The sequence below is a fragment of the Saccopteryx leptura genome, chromosome 4 (genome assembly GCF_036850995.1).
Source record: "Saccopteryx leptura isolate mSacLep1 chromosome 4, mSacLep1_pri_phased_curated, whole genome shotgun sequence".
NCBI lineage: Eukaryota > Metazoa > Chordata > Mammalia > Chiroptera > Emballonuridae > Saccopteryx > Saccopteryx leptura.
In genome coordinates, this window is record NC_089506.1 from 205773408 (window position 1) to 205796487 (window position 23080).

The 23080-nt window shown below is 37.7% G+C and overlaps 1 protein-coding gene across 1 annotated transcript in view; it reads right to left on the reverse strand.

Annotated features, from left to right (window-relative positions):
- Positions 1 to 709: 709 nt before the first annotated feature.
- ATF7IP2 (activating transcription factor 7 interacting protein 2) overlaps positions 710 to 23080 on the reverse strand; it is a 79762-nt gene continuing 57391 nt past the window's right edge. The window contains exons 7-11 of the mRNA XM_066379975.1: positions 16785 to 16855; positions 15338 to 15399; positions 14412 to 14481; positions 2728 to 2813; positions 710 to 1758 (exon numbers count right to left, since the gene is read on the reverse strand). Coding sequence (XP_066236072.1) covers positions 1345 to 1758; positions 2728 to 2813; positions 14412 to 14481; positions 15338 to 15399; positions 16785 to 16855 — 703 coding nt within the window. The 3' untranslated portion in view covers positions 710 to 1344. The remainder of the gene's footprint in view (positions 1759 to 2727; positions 2814 to 14411; positions 14482 to 15337; positions 15400 to 16784; positions 16856 to 23080) is intronic.

Genomic DNA, 23080 nt, shown 5'->3' on the forward strand with positions numbered 1-23080 from the left:
AGCATTGCAGTTGTGCATGTTGGGGATGTAGTTTCACTTTCATGTTGCACACCAAAGCCTTGTTTATGGTGTAGTCTTTGGGCTTCACTTAGCGAGTGAACGTTAGTTATGCCAACTGAAGAGTACAATTCTCCCCCAAGAGAAGCCCTTGACTGTGCTGGGGGGTGCCCTCCTGGCTGAGCCTGAAGTGGGACCTCAGAGAGGGCAGCTCATCGCACCACACTCAGTTCAGAATCTGGCTCTTTTAGTCGTAATGTTTCAAAAAGGAAAGACAGAGGAGACTGAAAAATAACAGCTTTATTTATGACTTAAGCTGTGAAGGCATCCACAAAATGCCAAGGATAACTAATTCCTGTTCATTTCAAAAACATCCCAGCACCTCTGAGGCCTGAACTGTCATAATGTACCAAGAAAGAATGCCTCTTGAATAGACTATCTTTCACACTAACAGTTTGTGTTCTCAGCGTCCCAGTTTGTCCCATTGGGCCTTAACTTATGCTTAGCAAGTCTGTTCACTTGTTGAGTTCCGTGGGCTATAGCCAGTTCCACCCAGTACTCTCTCCGGTAGAGGGATGCACAGGACAGTGTTAGATTCTTTCTTTAAGTAATAATGGTAGCCAGGAAATAAGCAAAGGGCAGCACTAGGGAGCCAGCAAATTAAAGCCTTAAATCTAAGGCAGACAATTCCATTTTTCTCAACTAAAATAGCAGGTTTGGCTAAAGCTTTTATAAAAGATGCTGAATGTTTTGTGTACACAGCAAACAGTGCTTAACTAATTTTATTGTATATATAGGTATGTGAACAGATGACTATTTCCCCAAATGATTGATGTAACAAAAAAAGGAGGTGGGGGCACAAATAGCCCTTAGAATTTCAACAGAGTGGGAACACATCTTCATAGAAGCTTGCTGGAGATGTAACCCAGGGATGATCTGTCCTCAGTAACGAGCTGGTTTTCCCTGTACCTATAATGACCACAAGGAGGTCACCAAAATTTGGTTGTTAACAGAGGAAATGGTGGTTGCTTGTATCCTAGGGCTTCTGATAGCAGCAGCAGCTCCATAGTCACCAAAAGTATTGTACACAGCACAGCTTAGTGACATGGATCCATGATAGTGTATGTTTTGGATATATCCATTGGAAGCAGTTAGTGAATTAGAAATTCATGAAACTAGAGACCACTATAACATAGGGAAGTGGGCTGTCCCTATATAAAGGGTTCACAATCTTAACTGGTCATTGAAGACAGAAAATAGTGTTAGAAGAACATTGTAAACAACTTAAATATGAAAAAAAAACCTCCCAAAATATAGTACAATATATAATTATTCAAGTCTTTTCTTTTAGATACAAATTTCAGAAAACCCACAGATAGATTTTACATCACAAAATGGTCCATATCGCCCAAAAATGTCTTTTGATTGGACAGCAAAATAATATTTGTTGGAAGGTAAAAACTGAGATACAGTACAGGCCATTGGGAGTGGTAAAGCTTTAACTTCTCCAATTTTCTTCCACATCAGTTTGTTACTGGGATTCTCATGGCACAGGAAGAGGTGGTAGCTTTCCACAGGAGCACACTTCGGATTGATTTTGGTGATGTTCCAAGTCAGGGCAATGCCCTTGGGTCTCAGCACCCGTTTCAATTTGAGCTCAGGCTTCTGGGGAGGAAGTGTGTCTCGAAGTTTGTCTACCAGTTCGGGCAGTAGAGCTGGTGGTACTGGGAGAGGGGGCAGGTACTCAAAGGGTTTAGGAACCTAAAACACATTTATGAAAAGTTTAGCAAGCTGAATTGGTGGGTTCTAATTATTTTAAAGTGGTTAATTTACAGTTCTACAATATACTATTTTCCATTCTCCCATCCATTTATCAAAATCATAAGAACAAAGGGTGCTTCAAGAATATGTAAGGCTGGACCCAGTCTCTTCAAGCATGATCTTCCTTTGGAGTTAAGATTGCTACTCTCTGGAACATCACTAATCCAGAATGGATTATGTCCCAGACATTCTGGATAGTCCATCTCACTTCCAAACTGTGTTTCCAAACATTGTGCTAATTTACATGAAAAGCATGAGTATATGAGAACCCATTTCCCTTCACTGTATCGATAATGGCTATTGCTATTAAAAATCTTTTCTGGCCCTGGCCGGTGACTCAGTGGATAGAGCATTGGCCAGGCATATGGACAACCTGGGTTTGATTTCCGGTCAGGGCACACAAGGTAATTGATCATCTACTTCTCTACCCGTCCCTCTCCCCCTTCTCTCCCTCTTCCCCTCCTGCAGCCAGTGGCTCAGTTGAGGATAGCCCTAGGCACTGAGGATAGCTCGGTTGGTCCCAGTGAGCATGTCAGCGTCAGGCACTAAAAAAAGCTTGGTACTTGAGCATTGGCCCAGATGGGGCTGCCGAGTAGGTCCCAGTCAGGGTGCATGCAGGAGTGTGTCTTACTATCTCCCATTCTCTTACCTAAAAAAATAAATAAAATTTTTTTCCAACTTGTTGAGTAAAAAATTGTATCTGTTTTAATTTCTATAGCTTCTGGAAAATTCAATTAAATTATTTTAATTGTGTCAGTAAGTAGACTCACAATAACACATTTAAGAATGCCCATAAATGTGCTTTTGAAGCTAAAATGTGACCCAAATATTCCTTCATGAGTAAAATGGCACTTCCATTTCTACTTAATTTGGAATGACTATCCCTTACAGAGCATTTCACATCAGTACCTGGGCTGCACTTTGTGCCACTGTGGTTGTCTCTTTTGAGATTGAAACAGACTTCATGGATGACTCTAGCACGGATACTGGATTTTCTGTGAACAATACAAGGTTTAAGAAGTTAAATTTATCTGCAATAATCAATCCTTTAGCCTTTAAGCAAAGAATAGTTCAAGTCATGCATAGTAATTAAATGGGAGCTAAAATTATAAAACTGTGAAGATAAACTTTTGATAAAAGTTCAAGATCCAAAGTTACCAAATACAGAGAATTTTCCTTTAATGTGACAGAAATTTCCCATGTAAGTGAAAGGTAAGTCATTATGTAACTGGGAACCAGGAAAAATTACACATGGGAGAGGGCTCCCTGCTTGCTGGTCATAGAGGTAGAATCTGCTATCAGGTCAACAAGGATGTTTGCAAACACAGAGTTATTTACAGTCCTGTTTAAATACGTGATACACACAGTCCTGGGAAAGCAAACTACAAATCATGCAGACTAGGAATGAAGGAATCTCCACTGCTGAGGTCTGCGTCAACCTAGAGGGAATGAGACGGGTAGGAATTGGGGACTGAGGAAAAGAGGAAGGAGAAGGGACAGAAGGGAGAATGGAAGAAAAAGAGATGGTGAAAGGAAGGGGGGAAATAATAAAAATGTGGGTGTGAGGAAGAGAAAGGGGGTTCAGTAGGTGCAAGAATGGTTTGAAAACTAAGAAGAGTATATATGGGGACAGTAAGAAAAGGGGATTCACATTGATAAGTTGTAGGGCTGGCAGAATGCTAACTTCTAAACATTTCAGACATATGAGCACATCTAATAAGCAGTAAAAACCATTTTAGATCCATTGTGTGTGCAATGATATACTATTTTTTTTTTTTGTATTTTTCTGAAGCTGGAAACGAGGAGAGACAGTCAGACAGACTCCCGCATGCGCCCGACCGGGATCCACCCGGCACGCCCACCAGGGGGCGACGCTCTGCCCACCAGGGGGTGATACTTTGCCCCTCCGGGGCATCGCTCTGTTGCTACCAGAGCCACTCCAGTGCCAGGGGCAGAGGCCAAGGAGCCATCCCCAGCGCCTGGGCCATCTTTGCTCCAATGGAGCCTCGCTGCGGGAGGGGAAGAGAGAGACAGAGAGGAAGGAGAGGGGGAGGGGTGGAGAAGCAGATGGGTGCTTCTGTGTGCCCTGGCCGGGAATTGAACCTGGGACTTCTGCACGCCAGGCCGACGCTCTACCAGGGCCAATGATATACTGTTTAATATACTTTATGAACCTCCCCAAATGAAATATTTTATTTGTATTTTTCTTTTGACAGACAAGGATAATTAAGAGTCTGTATTAGTTTTTTTTCTTTTCTTTTTAAAAAGATTTTATTTACTGAATTTAGAGAGAGGACAGAGGGAGAGAAAGGCAAAGGGAGGAATAGGAAGTATCAACTCATTCTAGTTGCTTCTCGTATGTACCTTGACCAGGCAAACTCAGTGTTTCGAACTGGTGACCTTAGCATTCCAGGTCGATGCTTTATCCACTGTGCCACCACAGGTCAGGCTCTCTCTCTCCTCTCTTTTAAATATTATTTCTTTTAGAGAGGTGGAAGGGGGGAGAGGTGGAGAGAGAGAGAAGGGGGACAGGAGCAGGAAGCATTAACTCCCATATGTGCCTTGACCAGGCAAGCCCAGGGTATTGAATTGGTGACCTCAGCATTCCAGGTTGACGCATTATCCACTGTGCCACCCCAGGTCAGGCCTTTTTTATTTCTTAAAAATTGTATTATTGATTTCACGGAAAGAGGAGACTGGGGGGTGGGGAGGAATGAAATGAATCAACTCATAGCTGCTTCTCTTTAGTTGCTCATTGGTTGCTTGTCCTAAGTGCTTTGGACTGGGCAAACCCAGGGTTTCGAACCAGTGCCCTCAGCATTCCAGGTAGATGCTTTATCCACTGAGCCACCACAAGCCAGGCAGCATTGTGTTTCAAATCAATTTTATTAGTCACTTTATTTAGTGGTGTTAAAAAACATTTTTGGAAGAGGTAATGACTTTACGATTATAATTGTTTAAGAGTCTGTACAGCCTTTTTAAACTGGTATAATTGATTAAAACTAGATTTGTAAAATTATAATCTGTAAGTTAATTATCACAAGTTCTGACACAAATAACCTTTAAATTTTCAAGTGTACACTTTCATACAAAAAAATTCTACCAAATATGACTTTCTACCACATTCCCTCTTTCAAGAGTTTGTAGAAATGAAGCTAGAAAAGTTTTCAGGGTCTAAGACATTAAGGATTTGTATATCTTAAGGAATTTAGCATTTACTCTAAAGATAAAAATACATGTAGATCTGTATATAAGAAATAATATTTTAGTGGCAGCTTGGATGATTCATTAAAGTAATAATTTAGGGCAGAAATATGCAATAAGCTACGGCAATATACAATAAGTTATGGCAGAGCTAAGAGTCAAAAGTGACTCACTTCTGGCTTGGGAAACTGAGTAAGCTGGTGATAATACTCATCAAGCCTGGGAATATGGGAAATTGACCTGACTCTTATTCAGAACTGGACATTCTATAAAACAGACCTGCATTACCAAGAGTTAGCTCATGAATTAGAATGATTTATCTTTCCAATTATTACATTTCAACCTGAAGTCCTCAAATTAGATGTACTGCTTATTTTGTTAAGCACTGAATTAATCTTTATCCTTACTTTTTATTTTACTGTATCTCAAATCCTGTATTATATAGTTTAGAAACAATTTAGTAATCTTAATCATTAAAAAGTAACTGGGAGCCTCTGAAGATGGCAGCGGAGTAGGTGGACGCACAGATGCCCAGCTCTCACCACTAAACTAGAATACAAATCAATTTAGGAAAAATCAGCATGAAAAACCAACTCTGGACTACAAGAACAGCTCTCAAAAACCAAAGAGCAAAGAAAAAGCCACAACAAACCTGGTAGAGAGCGCCTGAATCTCCCCTGCTTACAGGAACGGGGGGGGGGGGGAGGTTTGAGGCTGAGAGCCCAGAGAGGATCTCACTCCAGGGAAAAGAGCAGAAAATACTGCTCACAGCCACTTGCCTGGCAACCAGGGAGTGAGGTGTGTTGAAAAGACCAGCTTATCTCCCAAGTGGAAAGGAGAGAGAGAGGGACAGACTGTGAGGGGCAAAGGAATGCAGCAGACGACCTAAAAAAGCTGACTCATCCGTGCTGGAGACGGCCATAGCTGGGGGAGGTACTGATCCTTCCACAAAACAGAACTGAATTGCTTCTGGATCAGAGATCTCCAGACATCTCTCCAGCTCCAATCAGTGCAACAAGACACAGCTGAAAACAAGAAGTGGGGAATAGGGGCAGTAACTCAGGTCTCCATGGAGATCTGAGACATACCTCCCCCTACTGAAGCTGAGAAAACACCCTGCCCCCAGAGAGATTAGTTGGTGGAAGAGGCCTTCAGAGTCTCAGGTTACACCCATCGCATTCCTGGATACAGTTTCAAGGAAGCCCCCTGCTGAGATCAGTAAACAAGACTATCACCTGTTAAGCAAACAAACAGGCCCTGGCCGGTTGGCTCAGTGGTAGAGCGTCGGCCTGGTGTGTGGGGGACCCGGGTTCGATTCCCAGCCAGGGCACATAGGAGAGGCACCCATTTGCTTCTCCACCCCCACCCCCTTGTTCCTCTCTGTCTCTCTCTTCCCCTCCCGCAGCCAAGGCTCCATTGGAGCAAGGATGGCCTGGGCGCTGGGAATGGCTCCTTGGCTGCTGCCCCAGGCACTGGAGTGGCTCTGGTCGTGGCAGGGCGACACCCCGGAGGGGCAGAGCGTCGCCCCTGGTGGGCGTGCCGGGTGGATCCTGGTCGGGCGCATGCGGGAGTCTGTCTGATTGTCTCTCCCCATTTCCAGCTTCAGAGGAATACAAAAAAATAAAAATAAAAAAAATAAAACAAACAAATCAAGACTTCAAAGCTGCCCAAATCCGAAAGTGGATTACAAATAGTAGCTGATACCAACCCAAGAAGACCTAGAAATAACACAATTGAAAACTGGAAGCAGACAACACCAAGCCTAGACTCAACCAACTCTACAAACAAAACACCCAAATACAGATAATGAGAAGACAAAGAAGTGCAATTCAAATGAAACCACAAGATGAACTGAGTGATATGGAAATAATCAAACTTCCAGATGTGGAGTTCAAAATAATGATTGTAAGGATGCTTAGGGATCTTAGAACAGGGGTCCCCAAACTTTTTACACAGGGGGCCAGTTCACTGTCCCTCAGACTGTTGGAGGGCCGGACTATAAAAAAAACTATGAACAAATCCCTATGCACACTGCACATATCTTATTTTAAAGTAAAAAAACAAAACGGGAATACAATATTTAAAATAAAGAACAAGTAAATTTAAATCAACAAACTGACCAGTATTTCAATGGGAACTATGCTCCTCTCACTGACCACCAATGAAAGAAGTGCTCCTTCTGGAAGTGTGGCGTGGGCTGGATAAATGGCCTCAGGGGTTCGCATGCGGCCCACGGGCCGTAGTTTGGGGACCCCTGTCTTAGAACAACAATGGATGGTCAATATGAACACCTAAATAAAGAAATAGCAAGTATAAAAAATATTGAAATATTAAAAAAGAATCAGTCAGAGATGACAAATACAATATCAGAAATAAAGACCACAATGGAAGGAATTAAAAACAGGATGGACAGAGCTGAGGATTGAATCAGCAAGTTAGAGGACAACTTGAATGAAGGCAAGAAAGCAGAGAAGAAAAAAGGAAAGAGACTCAAAAAGTCTGAGGAAACTCTTAGAGAGCTCTGTGACAACATAAAGAGAAATAACATCCGCATCATAGGGGTTCCTGAAGAAAAAGAGAAAGAACAAGGGATAGAGACTTTGTTCAATCATATCATAGCTGAAAACTTCCCTAAATTAATGCAGGAGAAACTCTCACAAGTTCAAGAAGCACAGAGAACTCCATTAAAGAGAAACCCAAAGAAACCTACACCAAGACACATCATAATTAAAATACCAAAGCTAAGTGATAAAGAGAAAATATTAAAAGCTGCAAGAGAAAAAAAAAGCTATCACCTACAAAGGAGCCCCCATAAGGATGACATCCGACTTCTCAACAGAAACATTTGAGGCCAGAAGGAAATGGCAAGAAATATTCAAAGTAATGCAGAACAAGAACCTACAACCAAGATTACTTTATCCAGCAAGGCTATCATTTAAAATCGAAGGAGAAATAAAAAGCTTCCCAGACAAAAAACAACTCAAGGAATTCATTACAACCAAACCAATGCTGCAGGAAATGTTAAGGGGCCTGTTTTAAACAGATCAAAGTGGGAAAAGAATATAGCAAAAAAGGAATACAGCTTTAAAGAATAAAATGGCAATAAACGACTACATATCAATAATAACCATAAATGTAAATAGATTAAATGATCCAATCAAAAGACATAGGGTAGCTGCGTGGATACGAAAACAGGACCCGCACATATGCTGTCTACAAGAGACACACCTTAGTACAAAAGATGCACATAAATTGAAGGTAAAAGGATGGAAAAAAACATTTCATGCAAATGGAAATGAAAAAAAAAGCTGGGGTAGCAAAACTTATATCAGACAAAATGGACTTTAAAACAAAGGATATAGTAAGAGATAAAGAAGGCCACTACATAATGATAAAGGGAGTAATCCAACAGGAAGATATAACTATTATAAATATCTATGCACCTAATATAGGAGCACCTAAATATATAAAGCAGACTTTGATGGATTTAAAGGGCGAGATCAACAGCAATACTATAATAGTAGGGGATTTCAATACCCCACTAACATCACTAGATAGATCCTCAAGAAAGAAAACTAACAAAGAAACAGCAGACTTATAGGACACACTAGATCAACTTGATTTAATAGATATCTTCAGAACTTTTCACCCTAAAGCAGCAGAATATACATTCTTTTCAAGTGCTCATGGTACATTCTCTAGGATAGACTACATGTTAGGGCACAAAAGTGGTCTCAACAAATTTAAGAAGACTGAAATCATATCAAGCACTTTCTCCGATCACAACGGCATGAAACTAGAAATGAACCACAACAGAAAAGCTCAAAAATTCTCAAACACATGGAAACTAAATAGCAGGTTGTTAAATAACAAATGGATTAAGAATGAGATCAAAGAAGAAATAAAAAAAATTCCTAGAAACAAATGACAATGACCATACAACAACTCAAAATTTATGGGACACAGCAAAAGCAGTACTGAGAGGGAAGTTCATAGCACTACAGGTACACTTCAAGAAGCTAGAAAAAGCTCAAATAAACAACTTAACCCTGCATCTAAAAGAACTAGAAAAAGAACAGCAAGTAAAGCCCAAATGTAGTAGAAGGAAGGAAATAATAAAGATCAGAGCAGAAATAAATGACATAGAGGCTAAAGAAACAATACAGAGGATCAATGAAATTAGGAGCTGGTTCTTTGAAAAGGTAAACAAGATCGATGAACCTTTAACTAGACTCACCAAAAAAAGAGAGAGAGGACTCAAATAAATAAAATTAGAAATGAGAGTGGAGAAGTAACAACTGACACAACAGAAATACAAAATATTGTAAGAAAATACTATGAAGAACTGTATGCCAAAAAACTAGACAACCTAGATGAAATGGACAAATTCCTTGAAACATACAATCTTCCAAAAATCAATCTGGAAGAATCAGAGAACTTAAACAGACCGATTATACCAAATGAGATCGAAACAGTTATCAAAAAACTCCCAACAAAGAAAAGTATGGAGCCTGATGGCTTCACAACTGAATTCTACCAAATATTCAAAGAAGAACTAACTCCTATCCTTCTCAAACTATTTCAAAAAATTCAAGAGGAAGGAAGACTTCCAAACTCATTTTATGCGGTGAGTATAATTCTGATTCCAAAACCAGGCAAAGACAACACAATGAAAGAAAATTATATAGGCCAATATCTCTGATAAATATAGATGCTAAAATCCTCAACAAAATATTAGCAAACCGGATCCAACAATATATGGAAAAAATCATTCACCATGATCAAGTGGGATTTATTCTGGGGAGGCAAGGCTGGTACAATATTCGTAAATCAATCAATGTGATTCATCACATAAACAAAAAGGAGAAAAACCACATGATAATTTCAATGGATGCAGAAAAAGCATTTGATAAAATCCAGCACCCATTCATGATCAAAACTCTCAGCAAAGTGGGAATACAGGGAACATACCTCAACATGATAAAAGCCATCTATGAGAAGCCCACAGCCAACATCATACTCGATGGGCAAAAATTAAAAGCAATACCCTTAAGATCAGGAACAAGGCAGGGGTGTCCCCTTTGACCACTCTTATTTAACATAGTCCTGGAAGTCCTAGCCACAGCAATCAGACAAGAAGAAGAAATAAAAGGCATTCAAGTTGGAAAAGAAGAAGTAAAACTATCATTATTTGCAGATGATATGATATTGTATATAGAAAACCCTAAAGTCTCAGTCAAAAAACTACTGGACCTGATAAATGAATTCAGCAAAGTGGCAGGATATAAAATCAATACTCAGAAATCAGAGGCATTTTTATATGCCAACAATGAACAGTCAGAAAGAGAAATTAAGGAAACAATCCCCTTCAGTATTACAACCAAAAAAATAAAGTACCTAGGAGTAAATTTAACCAAGGAGACTAAAGTCTTATACTCGGAAAATTACAAAGCACTGATAAAAGAAATCAAGGAAGATACAAACAAGTGGAAGCATATACCGTGCTCATGGTTAGGAAGAATAAACATCATTAAAATGTCTATATTACCCAAAGCAATCTATAAATTCAATGCAATACCAATTAAAATACCAATGACATACTTCAAAGATATAGATCACATATTCCAAAAATTTATATGGAACCAAAAGAGAACACGAATAGCCTCAGCAATCTTAAAAAAGAAAAATAAAGTGGGAGGTATCACACTTCCTGATATCAAGTTATTCTACAAGGCCATTATACTCAAAACGGCCTGGTACTGGCATAAGAACAGGCATATAGATCAATGGAACAGAACAGAGAACCCAGAAATAAAGCCACAGCTCTATGGACAACTGATATTTGACAAAGGAGGTAAGGAAATACAATGGAGTAAAGACAGCCTCTTTAACAAATGGTGTTGGGAAAATTGGACAGCTACCTGCAAAAAAATGAAACTAGATCACCAGCTTACACCACTCATAAAAATAAATTCAAAATGGATAAAAGACTTAAATGTAAGCCGTGAAACTATAAGCATCTTAGAAGAAAACATAGGCTTAAGTAAGCTCTCCAACATCTCTCGGAGCAATATATTTGCTGATTTATCTCCACGGGGAAGTGAAATTAAAGACAGGAAAAACAAATGGGACTACATCAAACTAAAAAGTTTTTGCACAGCTAAAGACAATAAGAACAGAATAAAAAGACAAACTACACAATGGGAGAACATATTTGACAATACGTCTGATAAGGGTAGTTAATAACCAAAATTTATAAAGAACTTATAAATCTCAAGAAAGACAAACAATCCAATCAAAAAATGGACGAAAGAAATGAATAGACACTTCTCCAAAGAGGACATACAGACGGCCAATAGGCATGTGAAAAAATGCTCAACATCACTAATCATTAGAGAAATGCAAATTAAAACCACAATGAGATATCACTTCACACCAGCCAGAATGGCGCTCATCAACAAAACAACACAGAATAAGTGCTGGCGAAGATGTGGAGAAAAGGGAACCCTCCTGCACTGCTGGTGGGAATGCAGACTGGTGCAGCCACTGTGGAAAAGAGTATGGAGATTCCTCAAAAAATTGAAAACCGAACTGCCTTTTGACCCAGCTATCTCACTTTTAGGAATATACCGCAAGAACACCATAGAATGGCTCCAAAAGGAGAAATGCACCCCCATGTTTGTGGCAGCATTGTTCACAATAGCGAAGATCTTGAAACAGCCCAAGTGTCTGTCAGAGGACGAGTGGATTAAAAAGCTTTGGTACATATATACTATGGAATACTACTCAGCCATAAGAAATGATGACATCAGATCATTTACAATAACATGGATGGACCTTGATAACATTATACGGAGTGAAATAAGTAAATCAGAAAAAAACTAAGAACTATATGAATCCATACATAGACAGGACATAAAAATGAGACTCAGAGACATGAACAAGAATGTGATGGTAATGGGGAGGGGGGATGGGGCAAGGAAGGAGAGAGGGGGTGGGGGAGGGGAGGGGCACAAAGAAAACCAGATAGAAGGTGATGGAAGACAATTTGACTTTGGGTGAGGCGTATACAGCATAATCAAATGTCAAAATAATCTGGAGATGTTTCCTCTCAACATATGTACCCTGATTTATCAATGTCACTGCATTAAATTTAATAAAAATTAAAAAAAAAGTAACTGATTACTTCATTATGGACTCCCAATTCATTTCTCAAATCATCTTGAGACAGGCAATTGAATGGTTTTAAAATTCTATCATGAGGTACCTAGAATTCCAATGGTTCTGACTTTTGTTGGATCCACAGTTGAAAAAGGAGAAGGAACTGGACTATTTACTTCCTATACTAATCATCATTTTAAAATATTGCATAAATTACTAATGCTAATAAGTGAAATTCAAACGTTTCATCAAAAAAGTATCATAAACATTCAAATGTAGTTATAAAGAGATGAAACTTTATAGTTAACAGCCTTATAAGACTGTATTTGATTTTTTTATTTAAAAAATTTTTAAAAATTGATATGAGAGAGAGAGGGAGAGGTGGAGAGGGGAAGAGAGATAAAAAGGGGTTAGGGGGAAGAGAGAGAGAGAGAGAGAGAGAGAGAGAGAGAGAGAGAAAGAGAAAGGAAGGGAGAGGGGAGTGTGGGAGAGGGAAACATCGATTTGTTGTCCCACTTATTTATGCCCAGTGTTGGCTGATTCTTGAATGTGCTCTGACTGGGGATCAAACTGCAACCTGGCACATTGGGATGCAGCTGCAACCAACTGAGCTACCTGCAGGGCTATTTCTTTTCATTTCAATCTAAGAAATAGGGCACTGCTGTTACTCTCCCTCTACATTTTCATGTTATGCCTGTGAACCCCAAGAAGGAATTCATCCATTGAGTTGGACTAGGACTCCCCATGGTTAACCTGGCCTAAATTCAAAACTAAGTATCTACTGATAGCTGTTTACTGACAGGGGCCTCTTAAGTACGAGAAGAACCATGAGCTGAACTCTTGGGTTTCCCCACACTATGCACTGTGTGTTTACACTGCTGCCTGAGGCAGTCACTACAGAGAGGTTCTTTATTATTATTTCCATGTAATCCAACCAACAGGCTATGCCGCGCCCTAACAAATCAGAACTGTACAAAATGTATCCTTATTTGAATTTATACCAACCAATCCGAACTGTACAATTTGAAAACCTCATTTACATGAAGCAGGCTAAAATGAGAACTGTAGGTGGGAAGTTTTCCATAAAAAGTTGCCTCTCAGGCCCTGGCCGGTTGGCTCAGTGGTAGAGCGTCGGCCTGGCGTGCAGAAGTCCTGGGTTCGATTCCAGGCCAGGGCACACAGGGGAAGCGCCCATCTGCTTCTCCACCCCCCCCTCCTTCCTCTCTGTCTCTCTCTTCCCCTCCTGCAGCCAAGGCTCCATTGGAGCAAAGATGGCCTGGGCGCTGGGGATGGCTCCTTGGTGTCTGCCCCAGGCGCTGGAGTGGCTCTGGTCGCAACAGAGCGACGCCCTGGAGGGGCAGAACATCGCCCCCTGGTGGGCAGAGCGTCGCCCCCTGGGGCACATGCGGGAGTCTGTCTGACTGTCTCTCCCGGTTTCTAGCTTCAGGAAAAAAAAAAAGTCGCCTCTCCTTTGTCCCAGGAGAACACACTGGATTTCTACCTCAGGCCTTGTCTTCCTGGTTTTCAAATTGTTATTTGATAATAAAGTCTCTCCTTTTTTGCCCTAGTACCTCTTGCTGGATTTGTTTACATACCCTAGTATCCTCTTATAACTGCTGCCAGTATGGTTAAGGAAATAAACACGTGTGTCACCGGTAGAAAAGAGATTCCTAATAGCCCCAATATCTTTCCCTGAGTGAATGGATAAACTATTATACATCCATACCGTGCACTACTACTACTCAGCAATAAAAAGTAATACTACTAATGCACCCAAGAACTCAGATGACCCCCTGGGAATTATGCTAAGTGAAAGAAACCAATCTCAGAAGAATACATACTGTGTCATCACATTTATATAACATCTATGAACTAATACAATTATAAAGGTAGAAATGGATTCATGGTTGTCTGGGTTTAGAGACTGGGGGCAGACAGCAGGTGTGCCTATCAAAGGGTAAGCATGAGGGAAACTTGTGTTGATAGAACAGTCGTGTAATCTGATTGTGGGCAATTACTTAATCTTAACAAGTGATAAAATTACATAAAGAGCTACATGATTTGGAATTGTGCCCCATGTAGCTAGCCAGCTAATTAATAAACTCCTCAAAAATTAAAAAAAAAAATTGCATAAAGATATCAACACACACACACTGAAACTTCACAAATAGGTCAAATGCATTTTGAGTTGTTATCCTTCCTCCTTAAAAAAAAGACAAATCCTTTACCTGTGTTACATTTTGATAGGCCTTCTTTCGTCAGGTCAATCACAGAATCAAATTTCTTTTTCTCTGCAGCCTAAAAAGTTAGGTTAAAGAAATAAGATTGCTTCAATGCAAATAAATATTTTTTAAAAATAAAACATATCATTTTAAATTACCATATAGAAGCTAGAGATTGAACATTCTATAAGTCTTTATGGTTTAATTCAGTCTTTTTCTTTTTTTTTGAGGGAGAGAGATGAGAAGTAACCCCTAGTTGTGGCACCTTAGTTGATCATTGATTGCTTTCTCATATGTGCCTTGACTAGGGAGCTCCAGCTGAGCCAGTGACCCCTTGCTCCAGCCAGCAACCCTGGACTCAAGCCAGCGACCATGCAGTGATGTCTATGACCCATACTCAAGCCAAATGAGCCCACGCTCGAGCTGGAGATATCAGAGTTTCGAACCTGAATCCTCAGTGTCCCAAGCTGATGTTCTACCCACTGCCCCACCGCCTGGTCAGGCTAATTCAGTGATTTCAACCACTGGTTTGCCAAAAATTTTGTGCCTGTCCATGAAAGACTTAACTACACTGATGCTGTATAAAGATTACAGACCCAATAATTATACACCATTGGTTTAATTTAACTCTCCTGTGATAAAGCAATTAATGAAATACTGTACAGTTTCTGAAACTATGACTAGGCAGAATTCAAATAAGTTAATTTGGTAAGTATGATTGTAAAATATGTGTATCATTAGCTGTTTGCTTTTTTATGTTTAAGTGAGGCTGGAACCTGGCTATACTAGCTAGTCAGACATTAATTTCTCAGAGAACAAATCTTTCAAAGAATGAATGACAAAGCTGAGTCATACAACATGTAGCAATACTAAAGTTGCTAGAACTAACATATTCAAATAAACAATATTCAGTGGCATTATTTGTTACTTACCATAACTTCAGTATCAGCATTAGGTGAATTATTAGAATTTCCTGATGTATTTTTTCTAGTATCTGAAAGAAAATTATTAAAATATAAACATTTGATAAGTTTATTAAACTACTAATTATCTATCAACTTTATATATACTGAAACACAATAATATTGAAATGTTGATTATCTGTTTATTATACAATCCTAAAGAGTAACTCAGTTGACTTTATATCCAGAAGACTGATGACCAAGTAAAAAAAAAAAAAAATCTGATTTTGGTTCAAAAGATGTCCTTCTGTAACCGCACAACTATATTAACTCTTGAAAATCTATCTGTAAATAGTATTTGAGGGAATAAATTTGAAAATGTACACATTTTTTTATTTGATATTTTTAGATTAGACTACCCAAGATGGCTGAGCATTCTTCCTAGAACCAATAAGAAAGCCTAACAAAAATGTTTAATATCCAGTAAGCAATTTTATTCACAATATTAACAGCCCAAACCAGAGGGGCAATTAAGTAGCTATATAAGTGAAGGCAAAGCTTTCAGAATTTAAAATGCAAATGCTCTAATATATCATAAAAAATGAAAAGGAAATGGAGAATTTTGAATGAGAAATTATGGATCAACAAGAGAGCTATTTTTAGAGAAAATTTATTGGAAATTTATGGTTAAAGATTTTTACATAGGTTTAAGAAGACAGAAACTTAAAGAACAACAATAGTATTATAAAAAAACCCACCTCAAAGATGTTAAAAAAATCAAAGATACTAAAGAATACAAGGGGTCCTCTGGTTATGACAGTTGCAACATACAATCTTTCATGTTTATGACGCACACTCCCATTAAAACTTAAAAAAACTGAGATGTGTTTCAGCTAATGCTGTTAGCATAGTATGAACTATGGGGGCAAACTAGTTTGGTTGTGTGCAGTGGAAGAATATGCAGTAACGTGGCCTGTTCTGTTTTTATGTTCTAGAATTATGATTTTACAACTGTATTAGGATAGGTAAGTGACTTAGGCTAGGGTGTGTTTTGATTTACACCAATATTTGGGTTACGTCACTATTGTAGGAATGGAACTATGTCGGAACCCAAGGATGCCCTGTAGTTAAATTTTAAATCTTAAGTAGATTATACAATAACTTAATAAACAAAAAACAAACCACTAATACAAGCCAGAGAAAACAAGTAAAAATAATGTATATGAAAGGTTAAGTAGTTTTACAACTTACAAAGCTATTAAACAAATAGTAAAGAAACAAAGACCATAAATTGATAAACACCAGATTAAAAAGAAACCTCAGTAAGATTTAGAGGTTATTTATTTAGGTAATATAAATCAAATATAAATTAAAACATTTTTGAGTGGGATTTTATTAAAGGATAATATTCAATTCTCTAAAATACTGATTTGAAGCTTTCTAATTTGATAGATCATATTTTAATCAACTTAGATACCTGTTAGATTTGATGTAATTGGTGTTGTCAAACTAGGGCTTGCCACAGAAATCAATATAACATCATCGTTACTAAAATGATAAAAGAAATTAAAAACAAAAATGAACTAAACATGCATTAGGCTTAAACACACAATCAATGGTTAGAATTCTTTGAACTCAACATTCACAACTGACATGTCTTAATTTAATAATTGCGTGTGTGTGGGAAATGGAAGTGTAAAACCAAATTCACAAGAAGCCCCATGTATTACCAATTAATTATGTGACCAAAAGTTCACGGACGTCCAATAATAATAATGGACCCTTAAAACTCGGTAGAGATCCACTTACAATGAATCCAAATATATTATCTATATGTATACAATATACATAAGTGTGCAAAATATAAAAAGTCACTCTAGCACAAAAACTTGGCTTCATAAAAATGAAACAACATATAAGAAAAGCATTAAGATACTTTGATTCTTACTAGATATAGGACTATAACAAAGCCATTAAAAATTTACTTCTGCAACTACATTATATCACTACAGTGGCAATATTTACCACACATTTACTAAACTGAGGCATGAACAATAACTGATGCTGATTATGATCACACAATATCTTGAGTCAAGATTGTCTCTGCTCCCATTTGACCCTGATGAGTTGCCATTTAAATGATAAGTTTTGTTAAAATCTTGACACAAATTTCATTAAGTCCATAAAATTGCTAAATGAATTTTCTTATAGATGTTTTGAATTTTAGCTTTTGTATTTAGATCTATACTTCATTTCAAGCTATTTTTGTATATAACGTGAGGTACAAGTTGAGGTTCACTTTTCTCCTCTGGTTATTTCAACATTTGTTGAAAAGACTTTCACCATTAAATTACTTTAGTATCTTTGTTGAAAACCAATGGCTATATGTATACTTTCTGTCTATTGACTTATGTATTGATCCTTATGCCAACAGCATTGTCTTAATTACTATAGCTTGAAAATATCTTGAACTCAGGTTGTTTATGTCTTCTTCTGACCTTTTCTTTTATAACATTGTTTTCATCTTTGTCTTTTCCATCTCACGTAAGTTTTCAGATTTTTACTTTCTACAAAAAGTGCTGCTAGGATTCTGACTGAGATTGCATTAAATGTACAGAACAATTTGGGTGAAGTGACATTAATAAAGAATTTTCTGATTTGTGAATATGGCATATCTCACTATATATACTGCTCACAAAAATCGGGATATTTCAAAATGAATATGAAGCACTAAAAAAAGAAGCATTTGACTTTTTAAAAAATTAAACAAGAACATCAGAAAAGCAAATGACAAGTAAAAAAAGTTGTTTGATTATGCAAATGAGATGCAAAACCAACTTATTTCATTGGTGAAAATGCACTATACAAAAGACTGAAAGTACTGGAGTATCTGTACATTTCTTGATCCCCTAAGTTTTGTGAGCAGACACATTTTGGTCTCCTTTAATTTTTCTCAGCAATACTTAGTACTTAAAAAAAATGTTTTTTTGGGGGAGTAGTTTTAGGTTCACAGCAAAATTGAATGTAAAGTATAGAGTTCCCTCATACCTCATTCTCCACCCTTCCCAACCTCCCTACCATCAAAATCCTGTACCAAAATGGTATGCTTGTTACAACTGATGAACCTACACTGACACATCATTATCACCCAAAGTCCAGAGTTTACAATAAGGTTTACTCTTAATGTTGTACATTCGATAGGTTTTGACAAATGCATAATAACATGTATTCATCATTTTAGTATCATATAGAATACAGTAGTACCTTGAGATACGAACAGACCAACATACAATTTTTTTTTTTAAAGATACGAGCTGCGACTCAGTCCGTATCTTTGTTCAAGATCCAAGCGAAATTCCGAGATACGAGTCGTGATTCAGGAAGCTGCCACTAGTTGGCGCATTGGAGCACGGGTCCAGTATCGGCAGTTTGATACACGAGTTGACTGACTTACAAGCTCGGTTACAGAATGAATTAAATTCATATCTCAAGGTACCACTGTAGTTTCTCTGCCCTAAAACCCCATGCTCTGCCTATTCATTCCTCTCTAGTAATCCTTGGCAACATTTATCTTTTCATTGTCTCCATTTTTTTGGTCTTTTCTAGAATGCCATATGTTGGAATCCTACAGTATGGAGCCTTCTCAGATTGGTTCCCTTAACTTGGTAATATGCATTTAAGTTTCTTCCAGATCTTTTCAAAACTTGATAGCTCACTTTTCTCTTTTTTTAAGCATTGTAAACATTCCATTGTCTGAATGTACCACAGGTTATTTATCCATTCACCTACTAACAGACATCTTGGTTGCTTCCAAGTTTTGGCATTTATGAATAAAACTGCATTTTATACGATTCCATTTTTTCTCCTTAGCATATCAATTACACTACTACTTCTTTTTTCTTTTTTATGGTTGACCTAGAGTTTGCAAAACACATTTACAATTAATTCCAGTCCACTTTCGTATACCATTACACTGCTTCAGAAACAGTAATATTCCTGTGTAGTGGGATGACATGGGGGGAGGGGAAACATTCTACTACTAGTCCTATCATTAGATCATTAGATCTCTTTTAGTGAGTCTTTGCACCTGGAATGTGAACTTCACTCGTACTTCTCAGTTCCCTCCTCTTCCTCTCTTAGATGAGAGTTTGGCTAGAGGGGGTTAAATTTGGTTATTTTTCTTTTTCCATGTGGAAGGCCACAGAGAACAGGAGTATTTCCTTTCCCCTAGGTAGGTTAAGCTATGATAAGTTTATCCTGAGGGCAGCCCTCTTAAGAGAGAGCTCTGGCTGAAATTTTTCAAAAGGTTCCTTTTGCGTCTCTCTGCTGTCAACATGAGGGGACTTTTTTTCAATATTCGCTGTGAGGACCTGGTAGAGCTTCTGAAGGTGAAACTCAAAACTATTGGGCTCCCTCTATAACCATCCTCCCACCCCAGAGTTTTAGGTTTTCCTACACCTCCACACTGGTTCTCATGGAAGCTTCCACTTATGGGTTTCAGTTTCAATTCTAGTAGGTTGTGATTCACAGTTTGTCTTTCCAATTACAGGGGAAGTAGCTTGCTCTGTGACCCTACTTCTCTGATGGATCTAAGAAGAGTTGTTGATATTTTCAGTTTGTTCAGTTTTTTAACTGTTGTTATAATAGAATGATGATTCCTTACATGCAGGGCCAGTAATCTGAAGCCTAATGGATCTTATAGATATTAGGCAATTAGGTCTAATAGATATTTTAGGTCTTATAGATATTTTGGCAATTTTATCCCTATGTATGTATATCATTCTTTGATATAAATGTAAATGGTATTGATTTTTATCAAATTCCAACTACTTGTGCCTGACATGGAAATACTATAGAGAAATAGTAATGCTATATATTTATATACATACACAAACACCACATATTATAGAAGTAGTATAACACACATACACATATACATCCTTTGTAAAAACAGAAAATTTCTATTTATTCAAATACATTTAATTTCCAGCACTTTTCATTACTTTATTTTGCATAGGTCTAAATTTCCACCTAGTATTATTTTCCTTCTGCCTGAAGAACTTCCTTTAACATTTCTTGTAGTGCGGGTCTGCTGCTGATGTATTCTATTCATTTATTTTTAGTGTGGAAAATCCCCTTTTCCTCTACATGTCTAAATATATATTTTAACTGAGTGTAAGAAAATTTGAATGAAGTTTTCCTTTCAATGTTTTAGAGAGGTATCTCCATTTCAGTAATTAAGAGATGTCTTCTAGTTTGCAGTTTATAGTGAGAAGTCTACTGATCTTACTTTTTTGTTCCTTCCTGGGTAATGTGTCTTTTCTCTCTGGCTCCTTTTAAGATTTTCTTGTGACCACTGACTTTCTGCAATCTGATTATGGTGTGGTTTTTCTTTATGTGTCTTCTCTTAAGTTGGTTAATTATTTTGTTTTTACATTTATGGATTTAGAATTTTCATCAAATTTGAAACATTTTTAGACATTATTTTTCTGATTCCCTTGCCCCCTGCCTAGTGATACTCCAATTTCACTTTATTGTCTTTCATCTCTGGAAGTTCAATTTGGCTCTTTTTTCCCCTCCTATTTCTCTCATAACATTCACATTTTCCACTATATTGATAGTAGCTGTTTTATGTTGTTGTCTGCTAAGTCCATCAACCATATTATTTCTACGTCTGTTTTAATCATTTTGGTTTTCCCCTTGTTATGGCTTATTTGCTACTTTGCATGCCTGGTAATTTTTTATTAGATGTCAGACATTGTAAAATTTACACTGTTGGATAATGTTTCATTCATAGAGTGTTGGACTTTGTTCTGGCATGCAGATAAAATTTTCAGGACTCATTCAATTCCATGAGTCCTTTTAGGTTTTTTTTTTTGGGGGGGGCAGTACATCCACTGCAGACTTTAGTCCAGGACTACTTTAGCCCCACTATAGCTATACCCATCTAAGGAGTCTCCCTGTTGTTTCATGATATTATTAGTCTCTTCATTATAGCCAGTGGGAAAGCAAAATGTCTAATCCCTGTAAAACCTCCAGTAAATGATTAGCTTTCTTCTTTTCAATGGTTCTTTCTCTAGCCTTTGTAGTTTCATACTTTGCTGGAATCCATGGAGGATTATGTCTTAACCCTTTGCGTAGTGAGTTTTATTCATGCTTGCTGACCCCCTGGAGTGAGTTGTTTTTCAAAAAATGAAATTAGTTCCAGATTACAGTTTTATTGACTTAAAATCATGTTTGTTTGATAACCAATTTATGGAAATAAGAACATAATTTGCCTTTTTTAATGTTGCCTTACACATTTTTAAAATAAAAATTTTTGTTATCTCATACAATTCTTACGTACCTCCCATCTGTAAATAAAGAAGTATTGTTATTGGCAGAATCTCAAATATGTACTTGCATGTGATGATATTCTTAGGACAATTTATAGGTATTTTTATTTATTCTTTACGTTTAAAAATTTTTCAAACTGTGGTATTCCTTAAAACATGGATGTAGCCAAAGTGGTTTGTTACATTCAATGCATATCACCTTTGTCCCCCGTTCTTGTAGTATGCTGACATGTGAAGCATTTTCATTGTGGCTTATCCTTTGAGGCTACTGCAGGGACTGGCTTTGGGAAGTGACACCCTGAAAGATGAAGGCTGTCTCCTACTGACCATGGTCGGCCTCCTCTGGGTGATTTCCTCTCTTTCACAAACTACTCCAAAAGCTGGTCAATGAGCTGCAGTCTGAAGTCATATAGCTGTGGTCTTTTTCCAGTCTTCATCTGATACACAGGTATGAGTTCAAAACAGCAATGTCAATTTCATGAAAAAAGTTTTATATACCATTTCATGGTTTTTCTTACATTTCCTGTGAAACCTATTTGCCTATCAGCCTTGTCAATCAAACCCATATTCTCATTATGCCTAACCACACTTAGTGGCTTGGTAATGCTTTGCCCAGTAGTGTAATCACTTTTGCCAGTTTCAATCATCAAGTCCTCATGAATTGTAGTTAGCATGTTGACCTCTCTTTTGTCATGCCATCTTTGAGCTAACATGATTGTAGTGTGTCTTGAGATGCATTCACCCTTTTTTATATTCTTAGGAAACTCAGGCATTCCCTTTTGGTTTTTTCTAACGATACCAGAAGCACCAGTTCCGTTTTCATGTAAATATTCAAACAAATTAGGACTTGTATACCAATTGTCAAGGTAGACATTATGGTTTTTTCCTGTGTAAGGAGTAAGTAATGTCTGCACCACAGAACCTGAGATTCCAACTTTTTCATCATACTCAGTCTCAGTTTCCTTCCCTGTATAAACTATGCAGTCAAGGACAAATCTTGTTTCACAGTCACAAAGGAGGAACATCTTTATCCCAGATCTCTGCCCTTTCCAAGCCACAATGCTTTCATCGATGCACAAATTTCTAAATGGATAAAGAATAGACTCATATTTTCTTCCGAAGTGGTCTACAATAGCCCTAATTTTGGAGTCAATCACCTTGGGGTTGAATATTGTTATCACAAAAGTTCAACAGTCGTAGCATCAGCTGAAAACTATCCAACGACATAATTTTTCCAAAGATTGGCGTTTCAGTTAAAGAATTTTTTGACCAGTAGTCCTCCAGTCTGTCCTTTTTTATGTACCCCATCAACATAACAAGAGCTAGAAAAACATACAAATCTTCTGCAGTAATTCCTTTCCACTTGTGTAACTTTGATTTTTCTTTTATTTCTGTATTTTCAAGAATAAATTTGTGATATTCATTTCAATCACATTTT